Source organism: Sander lucioperca, chromosome 21 (assembly GCF_008315115.2).
Source record: "Sander lucioperca isolate FBNREF2018 chromosome 21, SLUC_FBN_1.2, whole genome shotgun sequence".
Taxonomy (NCBI): Eukaryota; Metazoa; Chordata; class Actinopteri; order Perciformes; family Percidae; genus Sander; species Sander lucioperca.
Genome location: NC_050193.1, coordinates 12,713,575 through 12,736,074, shown reverse-complemented (window position 1 = coordinate 12,736,074; position 22,500 = coordinate 12,713,575). Strand labels below are relative to the sequence as shown.

Sequence of the window (22,500 nt, the reverse complement as noted above, 5' to 3'; positions counted from 1 at the left end):
GGCAGGCATCTGGCACAGAACATACAGACAAGCAAGCAAAAAGTAATCATTTCGTTCCTTCTAGATATACGTACAGTAATCTCCCCATTGCCTTCTGTCACTTGATTTTAGTGTAATGAAGGTACCAAGAGAAGAATGTCATACAGAGGAGAGAGAGAAACAGAAAGGCATTTTTACTAAAAAAAGAGAGAAGCCCTGCAGACCACAACAGAAAGGACCAAGTAAAATTTCCTCCCACATACAGTAGATTTTCATTGTTGCTATTATTATTATTTTTTGTATCATTCATGCAGGATTCCACAGGTTGTACAACTCCGCAAGTCTAAAAAACGAAGCTGTGTGGGGTGCAACAGAAGATTCAAGCTTCAATGTTTTGAAGAAGTAGAAGAGAAGGAGGGAGAAGAAGCAGGAATAGAAGAAGAAATACTGCAGAAAACAGTTATTGGTTTGTTTGTTTTTTTTTTGTTTCTGAAACCCATCTCCACGTTTTTCTTTTTCTTCTCTCGTAGGTCATGGGTTGAGGTTAGTTAAACAGTTTGATTCTGCGAGGAGGGTGTTCTCCAGGGACAACGGTAAACATCACCAACACACCCATCCTGTCCTCTAGATTTTGACCAAGGGACTCGTCAACCCCGTGCAGCACTCCCCAACTCTCCCGCCCACTTAGCCTCCTCACCTCATACAGGTGGAGGGCTCATTGTCAGTTTTGTTCTTATTTAAAAACACAGATGATAAAACTCATCAATATTCAACTGGTGGCTGGGAGGGTTGGATTGGATTCTTAACTGAAGTTAACTTTGATAAGCAAAAACAAAACAGTGGTCGTTCTTTTGTCTCTGACTGTAAAGTGTCTTTTGTCGATTCGCAACTGTTGACATCTTGTAAGTGGCTGTAGCTCGTTGCCAGAGGCATAATTTAAGACACACAAAGACTAGTGTCCATTACCCCTCCTGCTTGCATCCTTAAAAACTGCAGTTTGAGGTTGGTCTTATTTGGCATCAAGATATGAATGCAACAATAATGCAAGCAGAACATGGAGGTGCATGGTTTCCCCTTACACCACTTGTTTCTCCAGATCCTGCCTCAGCATTCTTGTTCCACCCCCTCCATCCTGACACCTACCCCTTCATCTAGACCACCATCACTGGGACATGCCAAGCAGTAGAGGAGAGAAAAAAAATTGAACAGGCAAGTAAGAAAGAATCATGGTTTCCCCTGGCAGTCAGAGCACTGGCTTAGCGCTTCCCATCTTTCGGTCCGTCTATCAATTCTTTTTCCTCCTTACGCCCCTCCCCCATCCCCAGAGGCTAGCACCAGTCATCGTCCTCCGTCTTGCTGTAGGGTTCATGCAGGCCCTTGCGGGGACCTCTAGGATGCCCAGCTGGAGGGGGGACCTTGTGGGGCCCAGTATGTTGGGGTCCATGGAGATGTGTGGAAGGGGATGAAGAGCGGTAGCCATTGGGTAGGCGGCGCTGGGCAGCAGGCTGCATCTGGCCCTGTACAGGCCCCGTCAGGGCGGTGGTCGGAGGGGGCGCATGGCCGACAGTCCTAGGTGAGGTGCGACTGGGCTGTGGGTGTGGCGGTGGATGAGGGTGGGGATTGTTTACAGGGTGTGGCTGGGGAGGGGGGTGGGGGTTATGTGGCTGTGGCTGTGGGGGAGGCGGCAATGGGTGGTTGGCCAGGGCATGGGGGTGGGGGCTGCTACCCTGCATGGGGCTCTGCTCATAGGCTGGTGGTTCATGGTGGGGCTCATAGTCTTGGTAGTCCTGGTTGTAGAAGCAGCCATCCCCTTCCATGGACCCACCTCCTCCACCTGAGTCTCCCCAGCGAGGTGGGGGATGATGACCCTGGCGGGTTGTGCCATGGTGGGCTAGTGGGAGGCCAGCGGGGGGAGGGCCCTGGCCTTGGGGAGGCTCAGGAGAAAAGCGACGGGGGGCAGGGGCTGGGGGTCGGCCCTGTGGGCCCCCAGGTGGTGTGGGCATGGCCTTACGGACCACAGGGGAGTAGGTAACATGGGGCCGGGGTGTTGCGGGGGTCTGAGGCAACTGTCGACGGCCTCGACGTGGCGTACTGGTCCCCGAGGTTGAGGGAACGGGACTTCCGCTGACCGAACTACTGCCCTACACAAAAAGTGAAATAAAGCAAATAAAAAGAACGAACCACAAATTCAACGACAGAACATGTAGAATAAAGAGGATGGGAAAGACAAAGTATAAAACAAATAGAGAGGTAAAGAAAGAATGCAAGATAGAGAGGCCGAGAAAAAGCAAGGAAGTCCAAATAGAAAGGACAAGAACAAGAACCACAGCAATAATAAGAATAAAAGCATCAGTCATAATGTGCGTGGAGTGGAGGAGAGAAAGGCAGAAATGAAAGGCATCAAAAAGCAACAGAGCAGAGGATGTGGACAAAAAAGATGAGATTTCAAACAGCGCCATACACAGAGAAGCAACATGTCACGCAGTGGAAAGAAAACAAAAGACAACAAGAGAAAAAAAGGGTAAAGGGTTGATTTCCGCAGCAACAAATGTGGTACAGGGTAAATGTTTTCACTGAACATATATAAAATGTGTGTTTGGTTTTAAATTTTTGTTAGCAAGCTGTGTGACATGTATGCAAAAATGTTGAGTTCTAAAAAGTTATTTATTATAACACAAAGACAAAAGTTAAAATGTGAGGAAACAATTCTTCCCCAATTAGTCTTCCTTTGCAAGACAAATTATAAACATACAAATTCAATACATAAGGCTGCGTGCTTGGAGTTTGTGTTGTTACGTGATATATTCTTTTGTGTAATTCTGTGAAATGTTGATGTAATATATTAGTATACAATTTATCTGCTGCATGATTGTGTAACTCACACTATGTAATTCTTTTAAAAATTATATTTGGATTATCTTTTTAGAAAGGCCTGACCAGGGACTGGGGTTGTAAATTAGCCTATTGGCTAGAAACCGTTTATGCAACACATCTACACGTATTGTTATGGCTTTGACTGTGATAATGATGTATGTAATAATGTGCGCTGCATTGTCCCTGACAAATAAACTAATAAATAAAAAAAAATGGTGTGTGTCACAGAAGTTTTTTTTAGCAAAAGTAGATCATAGATACTTTTTGTTTCCTATTTCAATAGGAAATGTTGTAGGTTATGTGTTTTAAAAATGCCATAAAAGGAAAGGTAGTGGGGGGAACATGAGAGAACAGTGGCAGTCTAAAAACATTTAGGTAGGGCAGATAGGGAAAGCAGTCAGGTACTCAAATATACATTTGTATGCATATTTGTTTGGTTGTTGGAACAGTGGTTTGATAACAGTGACTTACATGTAGTCAAGCATGTATTCACAAATGTACATAAAGGGCCCGTACTATCGATGGTATTTTTAACACAACTGTGGATTGTTAAAGACAACGACACGTCTTGGCCTCTAATTTGAGGGAAGCAGGAAAAAAGTAGAGTAGTCCTATGATAACTCATGACGTTTCTTTGTCACTTTATTCATTATGATATCAAATAGTAACATGCGTTCCGGTCAACAGTGAGTTTATAGTACTTTTCAGTGTCCTATCCAGAGGTTTCCAGGATAACTCGGAGGAGATCTGTTTGCCAGTTGGTAATGTGCTCATGAAAGTTGACCACCAGAGGAACTTCATAACAAAACCACATCATAAACGTCACACTTAGCTTATTGGCTGATTGCACCAGTTACCCATAATCAAACTAGAGGCCCTTGTTTTATATTTCCCAGCATAACACTGGAAATGTGGTCATACCACTGATTTTTGTACTAGAAAGTAAACAACATGTTTTGTTCCAAACTAGACAGCACATGCACACAAGTACCCAGAAGCCCACCTGTCTGTGCGTCATGCACTCGCGGCCCTCGCGGCCCTCGCGGCCCTCGCGGCCCTCGCTTGGCGATCGTGACCAGCGTCGGTCCCTTTCTCTCTCCCTCTCCCGGTCAAGCTCTCTGTCGCGGGAGTGCCTGTGTCCGAACTCGCCCCCTCGCTCTGCTACATAGCGCTCCTTGTCCACAGAGCCATGGTGGTGGTGATGATGGTGGTGGTGCTTACGGTCTTTGGACCGGCCGCGATCTCTGTCACGATCCTTGTCTTTGGCCGTGAGGTCCCCTGACTGGGTGGTTGTGCTCAGGTCTGTGCCCAGGCCTGATGATGGAGTTAAAGGGAGTTATTATTGGTGTGCGGTGAAAACACTAAAGATTGCTAGGACATAAGACAACAATATGACATCCCACTTAAAATCAACACTTAAAAGCAATAGGTACACCAAACCTTTTATATGTTTTTATTCAATACATTAGAATAGTTTTTCTTTTTCTCATTATAATGTAACTTCTACATTGTGCAACTGTACAGCATCTGTCAAGCGATCATGTTACTGCTTTTTATACTGTATATGTGTGGTTGTTTGTGTGTGTGTGTGTGTGTGGTCTTTCCCACCTGTGTCAGCCTCCGTGTAGCGACAGAGGGACCTCTCAGACGCCCGATGACTCCGGTCTTTTCGCCGGTGTCCATGTCTGGAAGTCCTCCCCTCCTCAGGTACACACTCCATGTTGTAGTCCTCTGCCCCTCCTTTGTCTCTGTGGCCCCGCCCAGACCTGCTGTGGCCCAGCGACGAGGCCGAGCGTTTCATTGGACTGCTGTCATTGATGGTCTAAGAGAGAAAAAGAGAGCACCGAGGAAGGAAGGGAGAGAGAGAGAGAGAGATGCAGGGAGAGGTGTTTCCTTTGATTGTCGAGTTGGTGTTGTCTGTGAGCCATGGGTTAAGAGACACTGTGTACGTGTGTATATGTATGCATGTGTATGAATGGCTTGTTTCTTGAATTTTATAGAAGCCCACCGCCTTACCTCCACATCCCTTCCAGGAAAGGGATGGGGTCGGCAAAAAGCTCCGTCACAATTACTGGGCCCCTACAAAGAACATCATCTAATAGTATCTAATATTCAAAATCGCCCCTTATTCTGCACCAGGCCACTCAACAGGATTTAATGTGAAGAGCTCCTGGTGCTGAAATGAAGTCTAATAAAATGACCAGATTAATAACTAATAATACCACTGCATCTGTAATGGTGGTCTGAATCTCGTATGTTTCCAGATAAATATATATATATATATATATATATATATATATATATATTTCTTTTTTTTCTTTTTTTTTTTCTTCAGAATTCACACCACAGGCACGTGTCTCCACTGCACCTGTGCTAGCCACCAAAGTGTTAAGAAAAGCTGTTTCAGGGCTGAAGCGACAGGAATTGCCGACCCCTGATACAGAGGAATACAAAAGTGTATAAGAAAAAAGAACAAGAAATAAAGTAAAAGAAATAATGGCAAATGGCCATGCCTTCCATGCTTCTGTAACTTGCTTTGTAAAAGAAAAATGAGATAGAAATGTCAGTAGGAGTTGCACCAGTCCTCCATCCTCCTCACCACCCATAAATGGCACATTCCATTGCACAATACTGCACAAAACTCCTCTATTTCTGCTCTGTTTCAGCGTGCTTTCCTCCAGCCATGCAGGTGCATAGGGGTTGTCCTGAGTCCTCCACCCACATGAGAACTTCCTTCTGCAGTGCTGAGGCCTCATGCTCTGAGGCGGGACAGCAGGACAGAGCCTATGGTGCCACAAGTTGCTGACCTGGGCATGTAAACCATATCAGGCTACTTCAGTGCTAGATCCTTTTGGATGCTGAGTGGGCCAGTTTTCCAGTTATTGTGTTTTAGACAAATCAACTGACAGGTGAAATGTTGGCAGATGTATATAAAACACCAGTTTATCTGGCCCTTATAGGAGTAGCACTGAGAATCCCAACAACATATCCATTCACACGCACATATACCCAAATCCTTCCTCTTTCTGTCACTCATCATTACTCACACATACTCCCACTTCAACACATTTCATGCATGCGGGTGTGAATGGAGACTTGGAGACAGACGGGTAAACATTGACAACATCATTATAGACGAGCACACAGGCATGAGGACATAGAGCACCAAAGCACTAGCAGCAGCAGAGAGAGAGAGAGAGAGAGAGAGAGAGAGAGAGAGGCCACAAGACAGTGTGGCATGTTGATAATGACAGGAGACGTGCAAAGTTCAGCCCAATTCCAAACCCACTGCATTAGGTGCATGAGAGAAGTAGCTAAGGATGCTGGGATCAGTTTGGAAACTGGGCTGGCATCACATTTGGTCATGCCAAAAAAAGGTTGTCCTAATACATTTGAAAGAAAACCCCTGCCAACAACATGGAGACATGACAAATGAGGATAAAAAGTTCCCAGAGTGTGTGAGCGTGAAAGGGAGAGAGGAAAGAGAAAGAGAGACGAGACAGGGAAGACAGGTACATACACTGAGGTTACTGCCACGTTGTCTCCCTTTCCTCCGCTGCTGTATGAGCACAGAGAAAATACACACACACACGCAGACACACACGCACAGACACACATGCACAGACACACAGAGCCACAAATACACACGTTGCGCATACACACAGACCCAAGAAGAGAGGAAGAGAAATAAGGAAGACAGGGATGGATTGATACACAATGAAAGAGAAAAGGGGTACAGTGGAGAACAAGTAAAAACCAAAGAGTGTTAGGTAGAGGTTTAACCCAAAAAGAGATGGGGTGCCACGGTGGAGAGAGAAAAGAGAAAGACAGAAAGAGAAGAAGGGACAGAGAAAGAGAGGCTGATTAGACACTGAAGCAGCAGTGAAGGTGGAAGAGAAACACTTACCACAGAGACTGGGGGTGGTTGGAGCCAAAACAGGGTTATATAGACAAGGTCGCCATGAAAATGCTCAATCAACAGCACCATGGTCACAACAGCAATGACGACAATCAGCAAAAAACACACAAATGGATACAAATACACACCGACACACAATTACATTTGACTCAACAGCAAACAACAGAGTGACAGAAACAGTGTGAGTTTCAGGGCACAGAGAACAGAGAAACGGAGCACAGAAAAACAGCGGAACACCCACCCCCACACACACCCCCCGACCCACACCCACACCCACACACACCCACCCCCACACACACCCCCCGACCCACACCCACACCCACACACACCCCCACCCACACACACCCCACCCACCCACACCCACACACCCCCCCCCCCCACACACACCCCCCCCCACACACCCCCCCCGACCCACACCCACACACCCCCCCCACCCCCCCCCCACACACACACACACACACACACACACACACACACACACACTCGCAATACATGCTTGTTCCAGTTCATGTTGAAAAAAATCCCTCAAAATTCAGAAAGAGTTCAGCTAAAGCAAAACCTTTGATTGGGATTTCCTTGGAAGGAAGAGACACTTTAGTACAAAAAAACAACAAGAAAAGATAAATAAATCAGTCTTGACAAAGAAGAGGACATAGTGGCAGGCAGAAAAGTGTGTAAACTGAATGTGTGTGTGTGCACATTTGTATTTATAAATGTGTTGTGTGCATATGACAACCAGAGCACTCACCGGGATATGAAACAATATAAAATGGATGAGTGTGTAAGATGGAGACGGGACAACCACGGTTAAAAACCTCCATGCAGGTGGCAGGATGAGGGGAAGAGAAGACAACAAAAACGAGAAGAAGAGAAAAGGAGCAGGTCTCACTTTGCCTTGCTATGGCCCTTTTGAATTCAAGTTTGGAGGTCAACATTTCAGCAAAACATTTCCATGTTTTAGCCAGAAATATTATCACTCACGATCAGTGTTGGGAGTAACGCGTTACAAAAGTAACGCAATTACAGTAATGTATTCCTTTTTGCTGTAACGCAGTAATATAACGCATTACTAATTAAATTTCGGTAATATTATACTCGTTACAATCCCAGTAACGCGAGTTACAACGCATTTTAACGCAACATTTAGTGGTGCATTGGTTTTTTTAAGAATTCACCAACACCGCGACACATTTCTTCACAGGAAAAAAAAAGCCGTATTATTTTCCTGTCGCTGTATTCGATGGTTGAGATGACTGCAGAGACAAATACATTTGCGAGATGGATATTATTTTCAGGAGTTATTACACTGCATTGAAGTGAGCTGTCCTGTTTCTGTTCCCGTGGTCAGAACCAGAGACGGTACGGACAGCATGTATGTCCCAACAGGTGACGGTACGTCAGCGGCTGACAGATATAAACATGTCGGGAATTAATGTTGAGGCTTGCTACACGTAAATATCATTGCATTTTTATCAGCCGTGGAGAGTAACTATGCCTGTAGTGGAATGGCTTCGAATGACGACCAAAAACGCTTGTCTTTTACTGTGACCATTTACTGTTCAATATGTTGCAGTTTTACAAACAAGAAAGTGAACAACTTGAGCCTGACAGACATGTTGCATCTCAGTAAGCTAGCAAGAGTAGGCTACACAACAGACATCTTCCGTGTAGCCTACTTCAAAATAAAAGCACTTCCTGTGACGGTTCGCAGTAAAACTAAATTACTGTTAAATAAGGTTGTGTAGGCTACCTTTTCACAAATCAGCTGTAAATCAAGTACTGTAAATAATGTTAATAGTGAGTTTTAATCACACTATAATTGAACATTTCCTTTAGAGTGTTTTAACCTAAACAACATGAATTTCTTATTGAAGTGCTATAAACAAACATTTTACAACAATGCCGTACTTTTAATTGAGTATTTTCATTTTCTCCTACTTGCCTATTATACCTTTTACTTATCTATTTTGTATAGCTTTAGTTACTTTGCATATTTATATTAATTATACAAAATATGAATAATCTATGATGTATTAAAGTGGATAAAGAGGAGACTTTATTGATCCGGTGGTGAAATTCACAAGCTAGCTGCCAAATCAAACTTCCCCTGTTATTTTGGTGAAAGTAACTCAAAAGTAATGCAAAAGTAGTGTAACGCATTACAATTCAGAGACAGTAATATTGTAATATAACTAATTACTCTCAAATGATGAAAGTAACTAGTAATCTATAATGTATTACATTTTGGAAGTAACTTGCCCAACACTGCTCACGATAGCATATCTTGTTTAATGGTCATCACACTACTGGTGGGTCTTTGGCTGAAAAAAAATGTACCTACAGAAATGTAACCTTGTGCCCAGTAACCAGTCTGCCCAGTACCACATCAGTGGCTTCATTTAGCAGTAATCCCTGTTAAACCTGTGCCAAACCTTCGCCAACATTGATTCGAGTAACCACAGCAATAAATATGTAAGCAACAAGTCAGACCTTTAAGAATATGATATTTTAAACAAAAAAGGGGATGAGGAACAGAGATAATGGGTGGAAATAGACAGGGAAAGGTAAGAATGCTGCTCACTTGGTTGTCGCCTGGGAGGCGGGGCATGGAAGCGGCCCTGCCATGGCCTTCCATTGGCGGAAAGTGCTCAGTATCCGAGTAACCATCCTGCCCCATCTCTCTCATCTCTACCGTCTGAAAACAGAGCAGGAGAGCAGGAGATGGTGTGACGACTGCCATGAAAACTGACGGGGAGTAGGGGGGGTTGGTGGGAAAGTTTGTTATCCAAAGAAAGCAGAGAATTGAGGGTCTCAGAGAGGTAAAGGTAGTCAGTGGGAGAATTTGGTGAGTTTTTGAGAAGGGATTTTACCTTTTTTTTCTTTGTTTGTTGTTTTAGTTTTAAATTGTGCTATGAATAGAAAAAAATAAAGGAATTGAGTGTTTGGATCTTAAGATAGTGGGTATATTCCAAATAAAATCCAATTTTGTGTTTGACCACTGTCAAAAATGGAGCGTTAAGCTAATGCAAAGATTCTTTGTTTAACAGCATCGATGCCAGATGGAGGAACTCGAGAGTCAGCAGCAATGTATTAGAGGGGAAACCCAAATGCAGCCCAAAGGACGTGAAAAACGCAACTGATCACATAACAGTGTTGGCCAAGTGCAGGCGCTGATGCATTGTAGGCAGTACAGGAGGTTGTGGAAAAATGACAACAAATTCGGCTGGCTAATTTGCAAACACTGCAGTTGTCAAATCTTGATCCAGCCTGTTGTTCTGGTCGCAAACTATGCACATTTTCCAGCGCAAATATGGCAAATTCTATTTCGTTTGGAGTATACCTTAAGAATTGGAGCTGAATCTGGCAGCTGGGGCTGTTTAAAACCAAGGCGTGGCACTTATTTGTTGTTATTTAAGTTTCAATCATTAGCTGAGATGGAGTGCCAGCTATTTTATTCATTCAGTCATTAAAAAAGACCAGATAAAATATATAAAATATAATAAAATAATAACTTATAAACTATAATTTATGTAATGCCAGATAAAAGCTAAACCACTTGCAGCATCTGCTCACTGCTCATCTCATCATTACATTACATTTCAGTGTTTGGGGGGTGTTTTTCCTATAAAGACAACATGTTGTCTAATATTTCCTGTTGTTTGTGCTTCGTTGTGGTTTAATTTGCCGTATCTAACTGTAGGTTATCATTCAAACTAGTTTGAATGAAGCCGACAGCCACTCTCTTCTATCCAACTCCTGAGTTTAAACTTCTCCAGACCTCTGTTGATTAATATGGAGAAGTGGCTATGTTATAGGGCTGACTGACACGGAGACCAGTCAGGCCCTCCAAGAGGTCTACAAGCAGAGAGGTTTAACAGCATGATGACAAAGACATGAACCACTCTGAATACAGAGGCAAAATAGACTCTGAATGAAATGTGGAAACGTACGACAACGGAAAAATTCAGTAAGATAAAATAATTGCGTGAAGAGACACGTTTGAGAGATGGAACTAATCAAAGAAAGGTTTAACGCCATGTCAACACTAACTGAAAAATCAAGGAGAGATCACAGGAAATGAAAATGACCTCCTGAGTAAAAACAATAAAGGCAATAAGGCAGTAAATATGGGACAGTATGAGCTCTGAGCTTCTCTATTTTGTTCCAAATTGGCTTCAGCTTTTACAATACTGCAGTATTTAACACAATTGTTGTTTATTTGACACTCATGACAAGAGTGCCCTTAACTGTAAGCTTAAGTTAATATTGCTGATACTGATCGCACTGGAATGGAGTGTAAACACATGAAACAAGAAGCAAGCCAATGCCCTGTATAACAAAATATTGCTGTATTTCTACTTTAACCTCAGTTATAGTAAAGGGGAACACAAACCTGATGTCCTTATGTCTTCATCTAATTCATGTAACACACAGAGGTTATGGATAGAATTGCAATCAGTCACTGAATGAAGATCATAGTTCATTTTACCATTTAAGTGACCTCAATGGTTCTTTGGGAGTTCATTTGGTAGCAATGACATGAAAGTAAAAACAAATGTTGAATGGGTATTTGAGAACTTGTCCACACAAACCTGGTGTGTGAAAAAGATGTATTTTATCTGTATAGTGTGTTTGTGTGTGTGTGTGTGTGTGTGTGTGTGTGTGTGTGTGCTGTTAGATGTGTGGTCCTTGGTGTGTGCGTCTATGAGCTTTCTACCTGAGAGTTGGTCATGCTTCCCAGGCCATCCTCAGGGTGTCCCTCAGGGCTCCAGCTGCCGACTTTCTGGGACATCTCCTGAGCACGAGCCGTCACCCATGAATGACTCTCCGGGACCCCCCCCTCCACCGGCCTATGACACACACAAACACACCATGACAGACACATGTTTCATAACCGGTCTGCTTACAACCACCTCCTGTAAAGTAAAACATGGCAACCACATCCAACTCACAGGCCGTTGACAGTCTCTGTTGTCTCAGCTGGAGGGAGGGCGTTGTTAAGTCCCGGACCCCCATCCTGGGTGGGGGAAGGTGGCTCCACGCGCTGAAACAGTAATGGCGTTCGATTCTGTGTAAGATATACAACATGGCCGTCGCCAGCTATCAGGCAGACTGACAGGGAAATGGAAGGAGAAGAGGCAGAGCAGGAACAGAGGGCATGTAGAGAGAGGGGGCTGTCGGCTGAAGCAAAGCCAGGCAAAATAGGTAATGGAAGAGGAATAAATGGGAACAAGGGACTCTTGAGCAACTGAAGCCCAGCAGCTAGCAAGAGAAAGATATGGGTGGACTCAGAGTGCATTCTGGGATCTGGCAACCCTTTGAGGCATCCAGGTCCAGGACTAAACTTTAAAGTGTTTCACGAGGTCCAATAAGGAAGTTGAATTCACCCACTCAGTCTGGAGCTCAGAGTACAATCAAAAGGGAATTATCAGCAATCATTCTGGGTTTCATCTGATGATCAGTTGTCATCTGATGATAGATGTATATACTCTAATGTTGTTAGAAAATACATTTCCAAATAAAAAATAGAAGAAAACATAACATGTTTTTACAGCAGGGGAGGTAGAATTCGAACCGATAAAAAGGGGAGAAATAAAAGAGGGAGGGGCCTCGTTCAAATGAGGGATGGAGGACATCATGGCAGATAAATACTGCAACAATCCTGTGGAGGGGAACATATAGCAGGTGAAATGCATGATGGGACAATGCTACATTCATTGTAATTCATATATTAGTTATCTACTGAAGAAGTTACAACAGTGCTACCTAACAACCACCTTTCACAATGTCAAAGTGACCATTAACCTGCTACACATGCATGTAAAAATAAAACTCCAGTGGATGTCAAATGTTATCTTTCACATTCAAAATTTCCAATTTTTGAGCTTTGTGATTTTAAAATGAGCAATTGCTTTGCCTTTCCGTCCTTTTCTTTCTCTCGACCTTTATTCAAATCCAAACCTAGGCAAACCTTCCGTCTATGTGTGCAAGCACTAAATACAATACAATGTACAGCATGTAAAACACACTTAACACTTTTAGATTGTTGTGTGGTGGTATCTGCACTAATGACATTTTTTTGAATCATGAAACAGTACAGAGGTCTCTCACTGGGTGTTGCTACAACATATGGTGGCCCGATCCTGCTGCCCCCGGTCAGGACAGGCAGCAGCCTACAATTCGACAGGTGGACTGGGGAAGGGAGATGATGTACAGTATGTGTTAAGGGAGAGAAAAGGGCGACGAAGAAGATACTATCTTCTGATCTCAAATACTAAGATGAAATACAGCTAAATGAATGTGGAGGGTGGTCACCTCTGTCATTGACCTGAATTAAGGGTGCAGCAATATCATGATGCAAATCTAACAGTCCAAGGTTACAAGCATAGGTGATGGGGAGTGAGGAGGTACAGTATCTTTTCAAGCAGTCGACACAGGAAAGAATCAAGCTCAGCAAAGGGAGCCATTAGGAGTGCTCCAATGAGGTTCAGGCATGGGCACCTTAGAGGCTGTGACAACACTTCAGCAACGCAGCAGTCTCAGGCATATAAACTGCTAAATAACTGCAACAACTTGAAATAATTCTTCTGCTTAATAAGCATTTACAATTTTGTGAAAGGTATACTACATGAATTATATTTGCATTTTTTCTGCCAATGCTGAAATTACTGAAAAAGCAAGAAGTAGCTGACCTTGCCCAGCAGATGGCAGCACTGTTCTGGGTGTTAGAGAATGAGATTGCATTAGATGGCAAATTGTTGTATTCACCCAGTTAGGTGACTGAATAAGGACTATTCCCTGGATCTGGACAGAGGTTGTCACAGCCCAGGCTTATATGAATGGGACTACAGTCCTGCAGGCTTGATTTCAGTGCGTCAGTCTGCCTTTGACTTTAAAGGGTTTGCGGCAGGTAGAGTAGAGTGCTATTCTCCTTTAGACAGCAGTACCTGCTCATCCCGAAGAGCCTGCGAGCGCTTGATCTTGCTCTGCCGGTAGTACTCCATGATCATCATAGCAGCATAGATTTTCCCAACTGTCAGGTCTGTGGCTGCTGAGAGAATGACAAGTTACCCTGCAAGATTAGACCTTTTGGTATGGACCCTGAGCGCGAGGAATGGTAGAAAGGGGTGAGGCATGCACACGAACAGAGAAACATTTCACACACACACAACATTGAGCAACTAGTCTTTTCACAGACAGACTGTTTCTTTTTTTTTTTTTTTTTTAAACGCTTTTTACTTTAGTTTACCTTTTATATAGCATTAATATTTTTCACAGGTAAAATCTTGCAATCAAGGCATCTCATTGTGATATAGATCAAACTAAATTCAGTCGCTCCAGAAATCTGCAATCATGAGATCGCAAGAATCAACACAAATTTAACCAAGTCATAGAGAAAAGAAAATAAATCAAAATAAAATCTGTGATATATAGACTGTTAATGACGTCCTTTGACTTGGTTGCAAATGTAATGCTCAAATACACAATACATTTCGATAGCAAATCTCATGCATTTCACAAACTAAAGCAACCACTGTAACATGCAACCCGTGCATTAGCACATGTGCATTTGTTCTTAGTGTAATAACACTAACAATATACAGTAAGTTCTATTAAGCACAGCCAGCCATCTAGTGCACACAGCTGACCGCCCCTGAAGTGAAAAGACGTCTATAGAGAGTTGATCTATAGTGAGGCACCCTCTGATCTCAGGCACGGAGAGGTAGAGAGGTGGAGAAGTGTTGGGGTTTGGTGGTGGGTCTATTCTGGTGAGTGTAGTTTCTCTAGCTGAAAGAAAGGATCGGAGTTAGGGTATTGTTTGTTTGTGTGTGTGTGTGTGTGTGTGTGTGTGTGTGTGTGTGTGTATTCTTCTCTGTTAACCATGCAGCCTGTGCTTTGTGAGTGCTTCTGTCTTCATGTTCACATAATTACGTCTTGATATATCTAAGGTTTATGGGTGTGGATGTGCGGGGTAATGTGCCAGCAGTATCAGAGGGTGCAGCAGTGAGAGAGACTGGCTGAGAGAAGCGGTCCTTCAGGTGACGTGAAGAGAAAACAACGTTGGAGCACTGGGCGGCACAGGGTGGCTGGATCCAAGCCACATTGCTGCGCCGGCACAACACTCTGCAACTTACACTTGTGTGGCGTAACCAGCAAATCCAGAGTCTTTTGGGAGAGGTTGGGCCAGATTGCCATCATCTCTTTCCTCAGCTCTGCGTCCATCTGGTGCTTGTCAACACCACCTAAGCAGATTCAACAAACACGCGCATGCACATACATACAGATACATACATTCGCACACATATAGATACACGGACATCCATGCCCAAGTATATGGACACACAAAAATTCAGACACATGAAGATGCACACGCAGATGTGCACAAAAGTACAAAGTTTAGTCGTACACACACACACACACACACACACACACACACACACAAACCATTCACACCCATTCAGATTGATACAAAAAGGTATAAGAGAGAACGAAAAACAAAGACAAACAAACAGAAGATTTTTATTAGTATGGTTATAATAATTGCCATTATCAAATCATAACTGCACTGAAAATGGCGTCACTAGGTGTTTTTAAGCAGAAGTAATAGAACCACATTCCCACAGGATCTCAACCTTCAGCTTCACACACACAACATGCACACACAGGATCTACCGCCATAGAAATCACGCTGTACTTAAGACACAGTAGGAGAAGCATCAGGAAGAGCTGAAGGTTTCTGGGTTCAGCACAGAAAAAGCAGACAGCACTGCACTACAGGAGAAATAAGAAAAAGGAGAAGACAGCATGTGAAAATTGGAGCAAAGGAGGTAAGAGGGATTCCAAACCTTCCGTACCCTTGGCGATCTTGATGTCCAGTGCTGTGCGGATCAAGGCCATGAGAGTGGAGTTGAAGTGGACTGTGTTGTCATCGGCCACAGGCAGATCCATACGGAGCAGTCTCTGTGGGAGAGCCAATCAGGGTGAGCGGTGAGAAAATTGGGAAGTAAGTGGGGTAGCATGTATGTGGAACCTCCAGGTGACAACGGGGAGGGGGCGTTGAGTCGGTGGCAGGAAGGGGAGGGGGAGTAGGGAGAAGGGAGGGGTTTGGGTAAAGGAGGTTGAAGGAGCTGTGCATAGCATCTGTAACTGACTCTGTCTGTCTGTAACAAATGGCTCAGACTCAGCTACAGTGTCAGATTAGGCATATTTGATATTCAGTGCTGCGGTGACAACAAATTCACATGTAGGAATTCACAGATTTCAATCTGTTTTGTCATATGAGAGAACCTGTGAGTGCAAAGGTATTACAAAAGAACTTCTTTCCCCCAGATTTGTCCCTCGACTTATATATTCATTTATTTACCTAATTGTAATATTATCTATATACGTTTGTTGACATTCAAAAGACCTCACAGGTTGGTTAAACTGTCAAACGTGAGCCTTAAAAGAAGAAATGACAGGCTGAGCAGCAGCTACTATGATCCAGAGCTCCCTCTAGGGGTTTGGAGGTTCACAGTAAAAACAACAGAGATCGGATGATAAACCAATAAACCAAAAGCAACCAAGGGACCAATCTAAGGAAGGGCAACACTTTGGTTTTCGTTTATTGGTTTGATCCTTTATAGATCTTGTTGGTTTATAATTGAAACAGACAATACAAAGACACACACCAACTCAAAGATGACGTTCGTGTGTGTTTGGTGACAGAAGACGGCGACAACCCAAAGATGCAGCATGCCTCCCCCCCACATCCTCATTAAATGCCTCTCCTTTAATCCATCCATCAAAACAATTTTTTTTAATTCTCTTTTCCCCCAAACCCTTTTTGCACATCCCACCCTCATGCAACATGCACAGGCAATATGCCTCTCAGGACAAGCAGCTGCACAGCCGTACACAGAAAGCATCCTTTGTTGGCGACATTAAAATGAGTTTGTGAGTTGTTTTAACGTGGCTGTTATCGAGGAGAATAAGTAAATTTGTAAACAACAGGGCTCGGCTGAAATAATAGAGCGACTAGCTCTATCGCTAATTATCTGATGTCTAATTTGTGAAAAATGGGCACAGACTTGGAGGGTTAATAGGTGAGAGAGAGCAGCATTCTGTGGAAAAAGAAAGAAGAAAACTGAAAATGGCCACCAAGGAAGTGTTGTTTTGGTGCTAAGATGCAAAATGATTGTTCAGGCAAGCATAATCCAGGTATGTGTAGGAAATATGAGGTGAAAAGAAATATTTCTTCTGCCAGAAAATAGATATGATAAGAGTTGAAAGGGAAGGCTTAAGGGAGAAAGATGATAGAGAAATAAAAATCAATAGGTTAATAGGTTATGAGCTGGAGCGTGTAAAGAGAAAAAGTGACCAAAAATAGACAAAGAAAAGAAAAAACTATGGAAAGAAAAAAAGGAAAGAAACATCACCACACTTAGTTGGCTGTGTCTGTAAGAAAGCGGTCCTGCCTGAAGGCTCTGCCATCTCTCTTAAGGACAGAGAAGATCGAAGGTTAAAAGCAGTGGTGCAAGATGGGTCATTGTTCTGTGGACTGGAGGGAAGGTCAAAGGTAAGGTTTGGATTTCTCTCATTGGCAAGGTGCTTAGGGAAAGTGGTAAGGGAGGTACGGCATAAACACAGATGGCTTCTGGAAGTCTTCCAGCAGTAATTATCAAAGGGCATGTTAGGTTGATGGGCAGGAGGATTGAGGGTTCAACTTTTAGTTCAGGAAGGAGGCTTTTAGGAAAAATGTTGAATAGGAAAAGGAGAGAAAGTGAGCATTGAATGTAAGGTTGGGGTTAAAAAATAAAAACACGAGAAAGAGACAGAGCTATGGGTGCAAAAAACCTGGGTCAAATGGAACGTGATATCATGACTTTGCGTAAACATACACGCCTTTTTCCTAAAGCCAAGTGTTGTGTTATCTGTACGCATTTTGAGCTATCCGCGTGTATGTCTATGCAGTATACAGCGGATGGCAGTCTGCAACGTCACAGCGTAAACATACATACCACTTTCTAAAGCCACGTGGCGTGGTATTGCGAGGCTACGTGTTATCGCGAGGCTAAGGTTGGGTTTAGGAAAAGAAGAACGGGGTTGGGTTTCAGAAACGTGACACGCCATGCGGGTTGGGTTTAGGAAAAGAAGAATGGGTTGGGTTTAGGAAAAGAACAAACTTGAACGGAAACATCACATGCGGGACACGAAGGAAACATTACACGCGGTACACGATCCTGTGTTTTACCCATCCTCCACCCGACCAACCTCCCTACGCGGATTTTCGCCCTTTCATACTATTCACTACGGTGTCAATTCACACGCAATGGCAACGTAATGTAAGTCAATGGAGGCCAAACGCCGTTGATAAACACGCTAAAAAGCGAGTATGCGTCTTGATAACACGCCAACAATGGCATACGAATTGGCGTGTCATACATACGCCACTTCATGAGATCAGTCTGGTCAAATAACACATTTTAGTCCACACAGGTAACAACCTGTTTTTTGTGTATTCAAGTGGAGATCATAGATGGAGATTTCTTTTTAGGACAATAATCTTAGAATGTAAATATAAAGTAGCCTAAGAAAATAAGTTTGGTATACTGTTCCTTGAATGGCAACCTCTTACATTATAAATTGTACTTGTATTTAAGTCCCATTCACATGGATATATTATAAAATGTCAGTACTATTTGCCCCAGGTCTGCTGAATAAAGAGAAGGGAGTTGGATCAAGCAATGGTTAGCGATGGAATGATCTCCTGTGCCTACAGGCTGTTTGGCCGGCTGCCCCCTGAGGCTCACAGTGATCTGCCAATGATGCATCATGAGACTGTCATGTTGATCACAAGACTGTTTGTTGTTATCATTCTGTATATTTCTATTCTGATAACAATTTGTGTACGATTAATTGTGTCTGTGCTAATTATATGACAGACAGGGGTCTGTGCATGGGGTTGGTGGTGGTGGTGATTATCGGCCATGCAAAAGGCAGGTGAGGGAGTGTATATGTGTGGGGAGGGGAGCATTATGCAGAGATGAGGGGGGGGCTGGAAACAGAATAGAACTGCATTGACGACAGAACCAAAGGACAAAGAGAAGATTGGACTTGCAGATAGAAAAGGCTGCTTGGGGGCTTGGAGCTGCTACATGAAGGGTGACAGAAAAAAGAACTGCTTCTGTATGGCAACCAAAGGCTCTCTGAGGGAAACACATCACTGAGACAAGCCCTTCTGCTCTCTCTACCATTGGAAATAACAGATATCTGTGTGTAGGTTGATATGACTTAAGTCTGTGTTTGTGTGCGTGTGTGTGTGTGTCCGCCCCATCCACAGGACGGAACGAGTCAGAGGACGTAAGTCTAGCGGACCTTCCAAGCCCTGCTGCACACGCATGCTTCTGTGTAAGAGTGCGTGTGTCTACATGTGTGAAATGTTTGTCTAATTAATTAATATCTTTAATGTTTTTGTACTTAGATGTTTGAATAATTGCATTCCTGTATACACTTACTACCATCACTTTACTTGAAGAACAATATGACACTGTTGATTATAATGTGCATGGCTTTTGCATGTTTGTGTACGTGAGCTTGTGTGTCTATCGTACACGGTGCAAACGAGCTGAGAAGGTCCCTCTTTTCGTCCCCTCCCGTGGATACCCACCCCTGCCTAACCATTCACCCTAATTGTCTTGCTACCTCCACCCACCCATCTCACACCACCACACAACGCCACAACACGGACCAGCCCACCCCCACTTTCCACGAAAAGAAACAATAACAGAACTAAAGAAACAATGACACTAAAGTTTACACCACGTTGAGCGCTTAAATCCCTGGCCCCTCCCTCTTGGACCCCCACCTCCCAAAAACAAAACAAAAAAAAACCCGACACCCATAGGAGATTAGGGTGATGATGGGGTCCTTTCTGACCTTGTAGGCCACCCGTGCTGGACACCTCTTCCCGAGGCCTAGTGGAGGACACATGTGCCTCAGCATGTCATACATTTCCCTGCAACTGATCCTGCCACTGCATCATCAGCCATCACCCCGTTAACAAAAGCACAAAAAAGGGAGAGATGGAGGAAGGAAGTGGGAGAAAAAAAAGATGCAGTGAGAGAGAGATTGAGGAGACGATTGATTAGAGGATAGAGTTGAAAAGAGAAAAGAAAATCACAGTGTCAGAGATTGAGAGAGAAAAGGGGAGGAAGAGAGAAAAAGAGCAAAACAAAGTAAAAGAACAAAACAACAGAAAGACAAGGTTATTGGGCTGATTTGGAAATACTGTGGCCGTGTGGCTTTTCTGTGATCTACAGTACTCTCTAACAGTTTGTCATGTCAAAAAAGAGAGGGAGTAAATGACAGAGGGAAGGGAGACAACAGGAGGATTGGAATTTGAAAAGTAAATGTTCTCTTGTAGTATCAGAAGACAATTCTGTGTAAGCAGGACAAAGGCATGTGTGTGTGTGTGTGTGTGTGTGTGTGTGTGTGTGTTTGTGTGTGTTTGTGTGTGATTGCACAGACGAGCAGGGCAGAGCTTGACAGCAGGCACCAAGCTGCTGCTGCTGCTGCTGCTCGGACGAGGAGAGAGGGGAGGAGGAGGAAGGGGTGTCAATGCAGTTTCTGTCTTTCCCCCAACCCCCAAAAACCAAGAACAATGCAACACTACAGTGAGCAACCGTAGCTTGCTACATTATAGCCATGGCTCCAAGCAAAAGAAAAGAATATTCAGAAAAGAATATATATATATATATATATATATATATATATATATATATATATATATATATATATATATATATATATATATATAAAAAAGATAAATCTTACAATGTGCAAAAATGTCTTAATGTGTGTATTTTTTTTTTTTTTTTTCATTTCACATGCTTCTCTGGGTGTCTGCATTGTCCCGCACATTCTCTCAGCAGTTCAGAATGCAAGTAGATAACGGTGAAAAATAAGTTGTAAAATTGAAATGAAAAAGAAGAAATTAAATAAAAGCGGCATTCACTCCATTCCTGGATGCTGTGGCTAGCATGTGTGGTTGAGAAATTTTGTTTGAATGGAAGTCAAACCTTGCAGGCCACCCTATGGGGGCATTTCTTGCCTAAGCCGAGAGGCGGGTCGATAACTCGTAATAAACTGTACATGTCCTTATAATGAATGCGACCGCTGCAAGAAGAATACAGGGTAGTTAAGAAACACACATACACACAGGAAAAACACACACACATCCAGAAAGAAGAGAGAACATTGGGAGGAAGAGCACAAGATTGACAAGTACACAGTATCTGGAAATACTTTACAACATGTTTACTGTAAATAACAGACTCTGTAGACACATCTGCACCTGAATGCACCTATGTAAACTCTACACACACTCTACAAACTTCACTGCATGCCACACATTGTTAAATGTGGTCCTTAGCACTGCCAATACAGTTTCCAAAATCCTCCTCCTTTATCCTGTTGTTTTATTTTCACTCACTCCTCATCCTTAGTTTGACATCCCTTTCCTTCCTCTCTCCAGTCCAACCCCCAACTGGATTTGTGCACAATGTAATTACAGTAAGGAATTGTAAACATAGTAGAGAAGCATGTGCTTGGAAAACAGCTAAATGCTTAATAGCTGCTTGTGGTGTGTAGATCCCCTCCCTCTTAAATATGTGTTCAATGGCAGCCAAGTTTCTTTGTTCCCTGTCTTCTGATTCCTGTGCAGCGGTGTCCATGTCATATTAAGTAAGGTTGGGTTAAAATTAGCATGTTAGTTACAAGAAAGGGAACATTGTCACAATATGCAGCAAAGGTATCTGGTTATCTTTGTGGCATGTTGTAAAAACACATTTTATACATTTCTAAAAAGTGTCTGTTGATTTCTAAGGCATACAAACCATAACATTTAGCCTTTGATAACCTGCAATTACTATTTAAATCTCACTCCTTCATTTTTTCCGAACACTGTTTTCATCCTCATTGTAATCTTTTATAAATTTGATTATGCCTTCCATTTTCTTATGTCTTCTTCCTTTCACACTTTCCCTGTTTAGAGCAGTGCAGTCTACAGGACAGTATGAGGGCAACACACAGGCACTGGAATACAGATACCATGAAACGTAGCATGTCTACAGTAGACACTCAGACTACAGAGTTGGACAAGGGAGCTTTGTTTGAGTGCAGACGTTGCCACTTTAAGTTTTTTTTTTTTAGCAGTATGCAGATTCCAGAAGAGGGAAAAGGTTTGGGAAAGGGGTCGGAGATATTTCAGGACACTTTACAGAAAAGAGGAGGAAGGGGAGGGGGAGGGATGGGTTGTACGGTGTAAGAGAGATAACCAGATGCCAGATGAGGTTATGCTCAGATCCGTTACAGCCCCCTTGCAGATCTTTCGCTAGGAAATTCTGTTCTATTAACCAGTTGACACTGGTGCTTTGTTCATTTTTTGTCTATTTCCAGATCATTTGAAATATCGTGTGCTGAGGTTGTAAACAGTTTGAATTTTATTTTTTACAGCATTGTTGAGAAGTAAACAATTTCATTGCTTGGGCCTGGCTCTGTGTGTGAGCATATTAAAACAAGCATAAGAAATATACAGGTCTTAAGAAATGTCTTGGTGGTTTTGTGTGGACTACTGCTGCATACACAAACAGAAAGGTGATACATTTATGAATTTATTAAGTTATTAAGCAATCATAAAAGGTGCATCATGTCAGTGTCAAGGCCTACCAAATTACTGTTGTGTGTAC

At 43.0% G+C, this 22,500-nt stretch overlaps 1 protein-coding gene across 11 annotated transcripts in view; it reads right to left on the bottom strand.

The window, feature by feature from the left end:
- Positions 1-22,500, bottom strand: part of cacna1aa (calcium channel, voltage-dependent, P/Q type, alpha 1A subunit, a) — an 87,415-nt gene that overhangs the window by 2,348 nt on the left and 62,567 nt on the right. For 5 of the 11 annotated variants that reach the window (XM_035996410.1, XM_035996411.1, XM_035996413.1 and 2 more), the window contains 11 exons: positions 20,833-20,929; positions 15,619-15,733; positions 14,908-15,015; positions 13,720-13,823; positions 11,725-11,840; positions 11,490-11,622; positions 9,354-9,467; positions 6,374-6,412; positions 4,462-4,675; positions 3,857-4,167; positions 1-2,120 (listed from right to left, as the gene is read on the bottom strand). The exon at positions 1-2,120 is cut by the window's left edge and continues 1,246 nt beyond it. In XM_035996410.1, coding sequence (XP_035852303.1) covers positions 1,308-2,120; positions 3,857-4,167; positions 4,462-4,675; positions 6,374-6,412; positions 9,354-9,467; positions 11,490-11,622; positions 11,725-11,840; positions 13,720-13,823; positions 14,908-15,015; positions 15,619-15,733; positions 20,833-20,929 — 2,164 coding nt within the window. In that variant the 3' untranslated portion in view covers positions 1-1,307. The remainder of the gene's footprint in view (positions 2,121-3,856; positions 4,168-4,461; positions 4,676-6,373; positions 6,413-9,353; positions 9,468-11,489; positions 11,623-11,724; positions 11,841-13,719; positions 13,824-14,907; positions 15,016-15,618; positions 15,734-20,832; positions 20,930-22,500) is intronic. The other 6 variants (XM_035996415.1, XM_035996412.1, XM_035996416.1 and 3 more) reach the window with 6 other exon arrangements.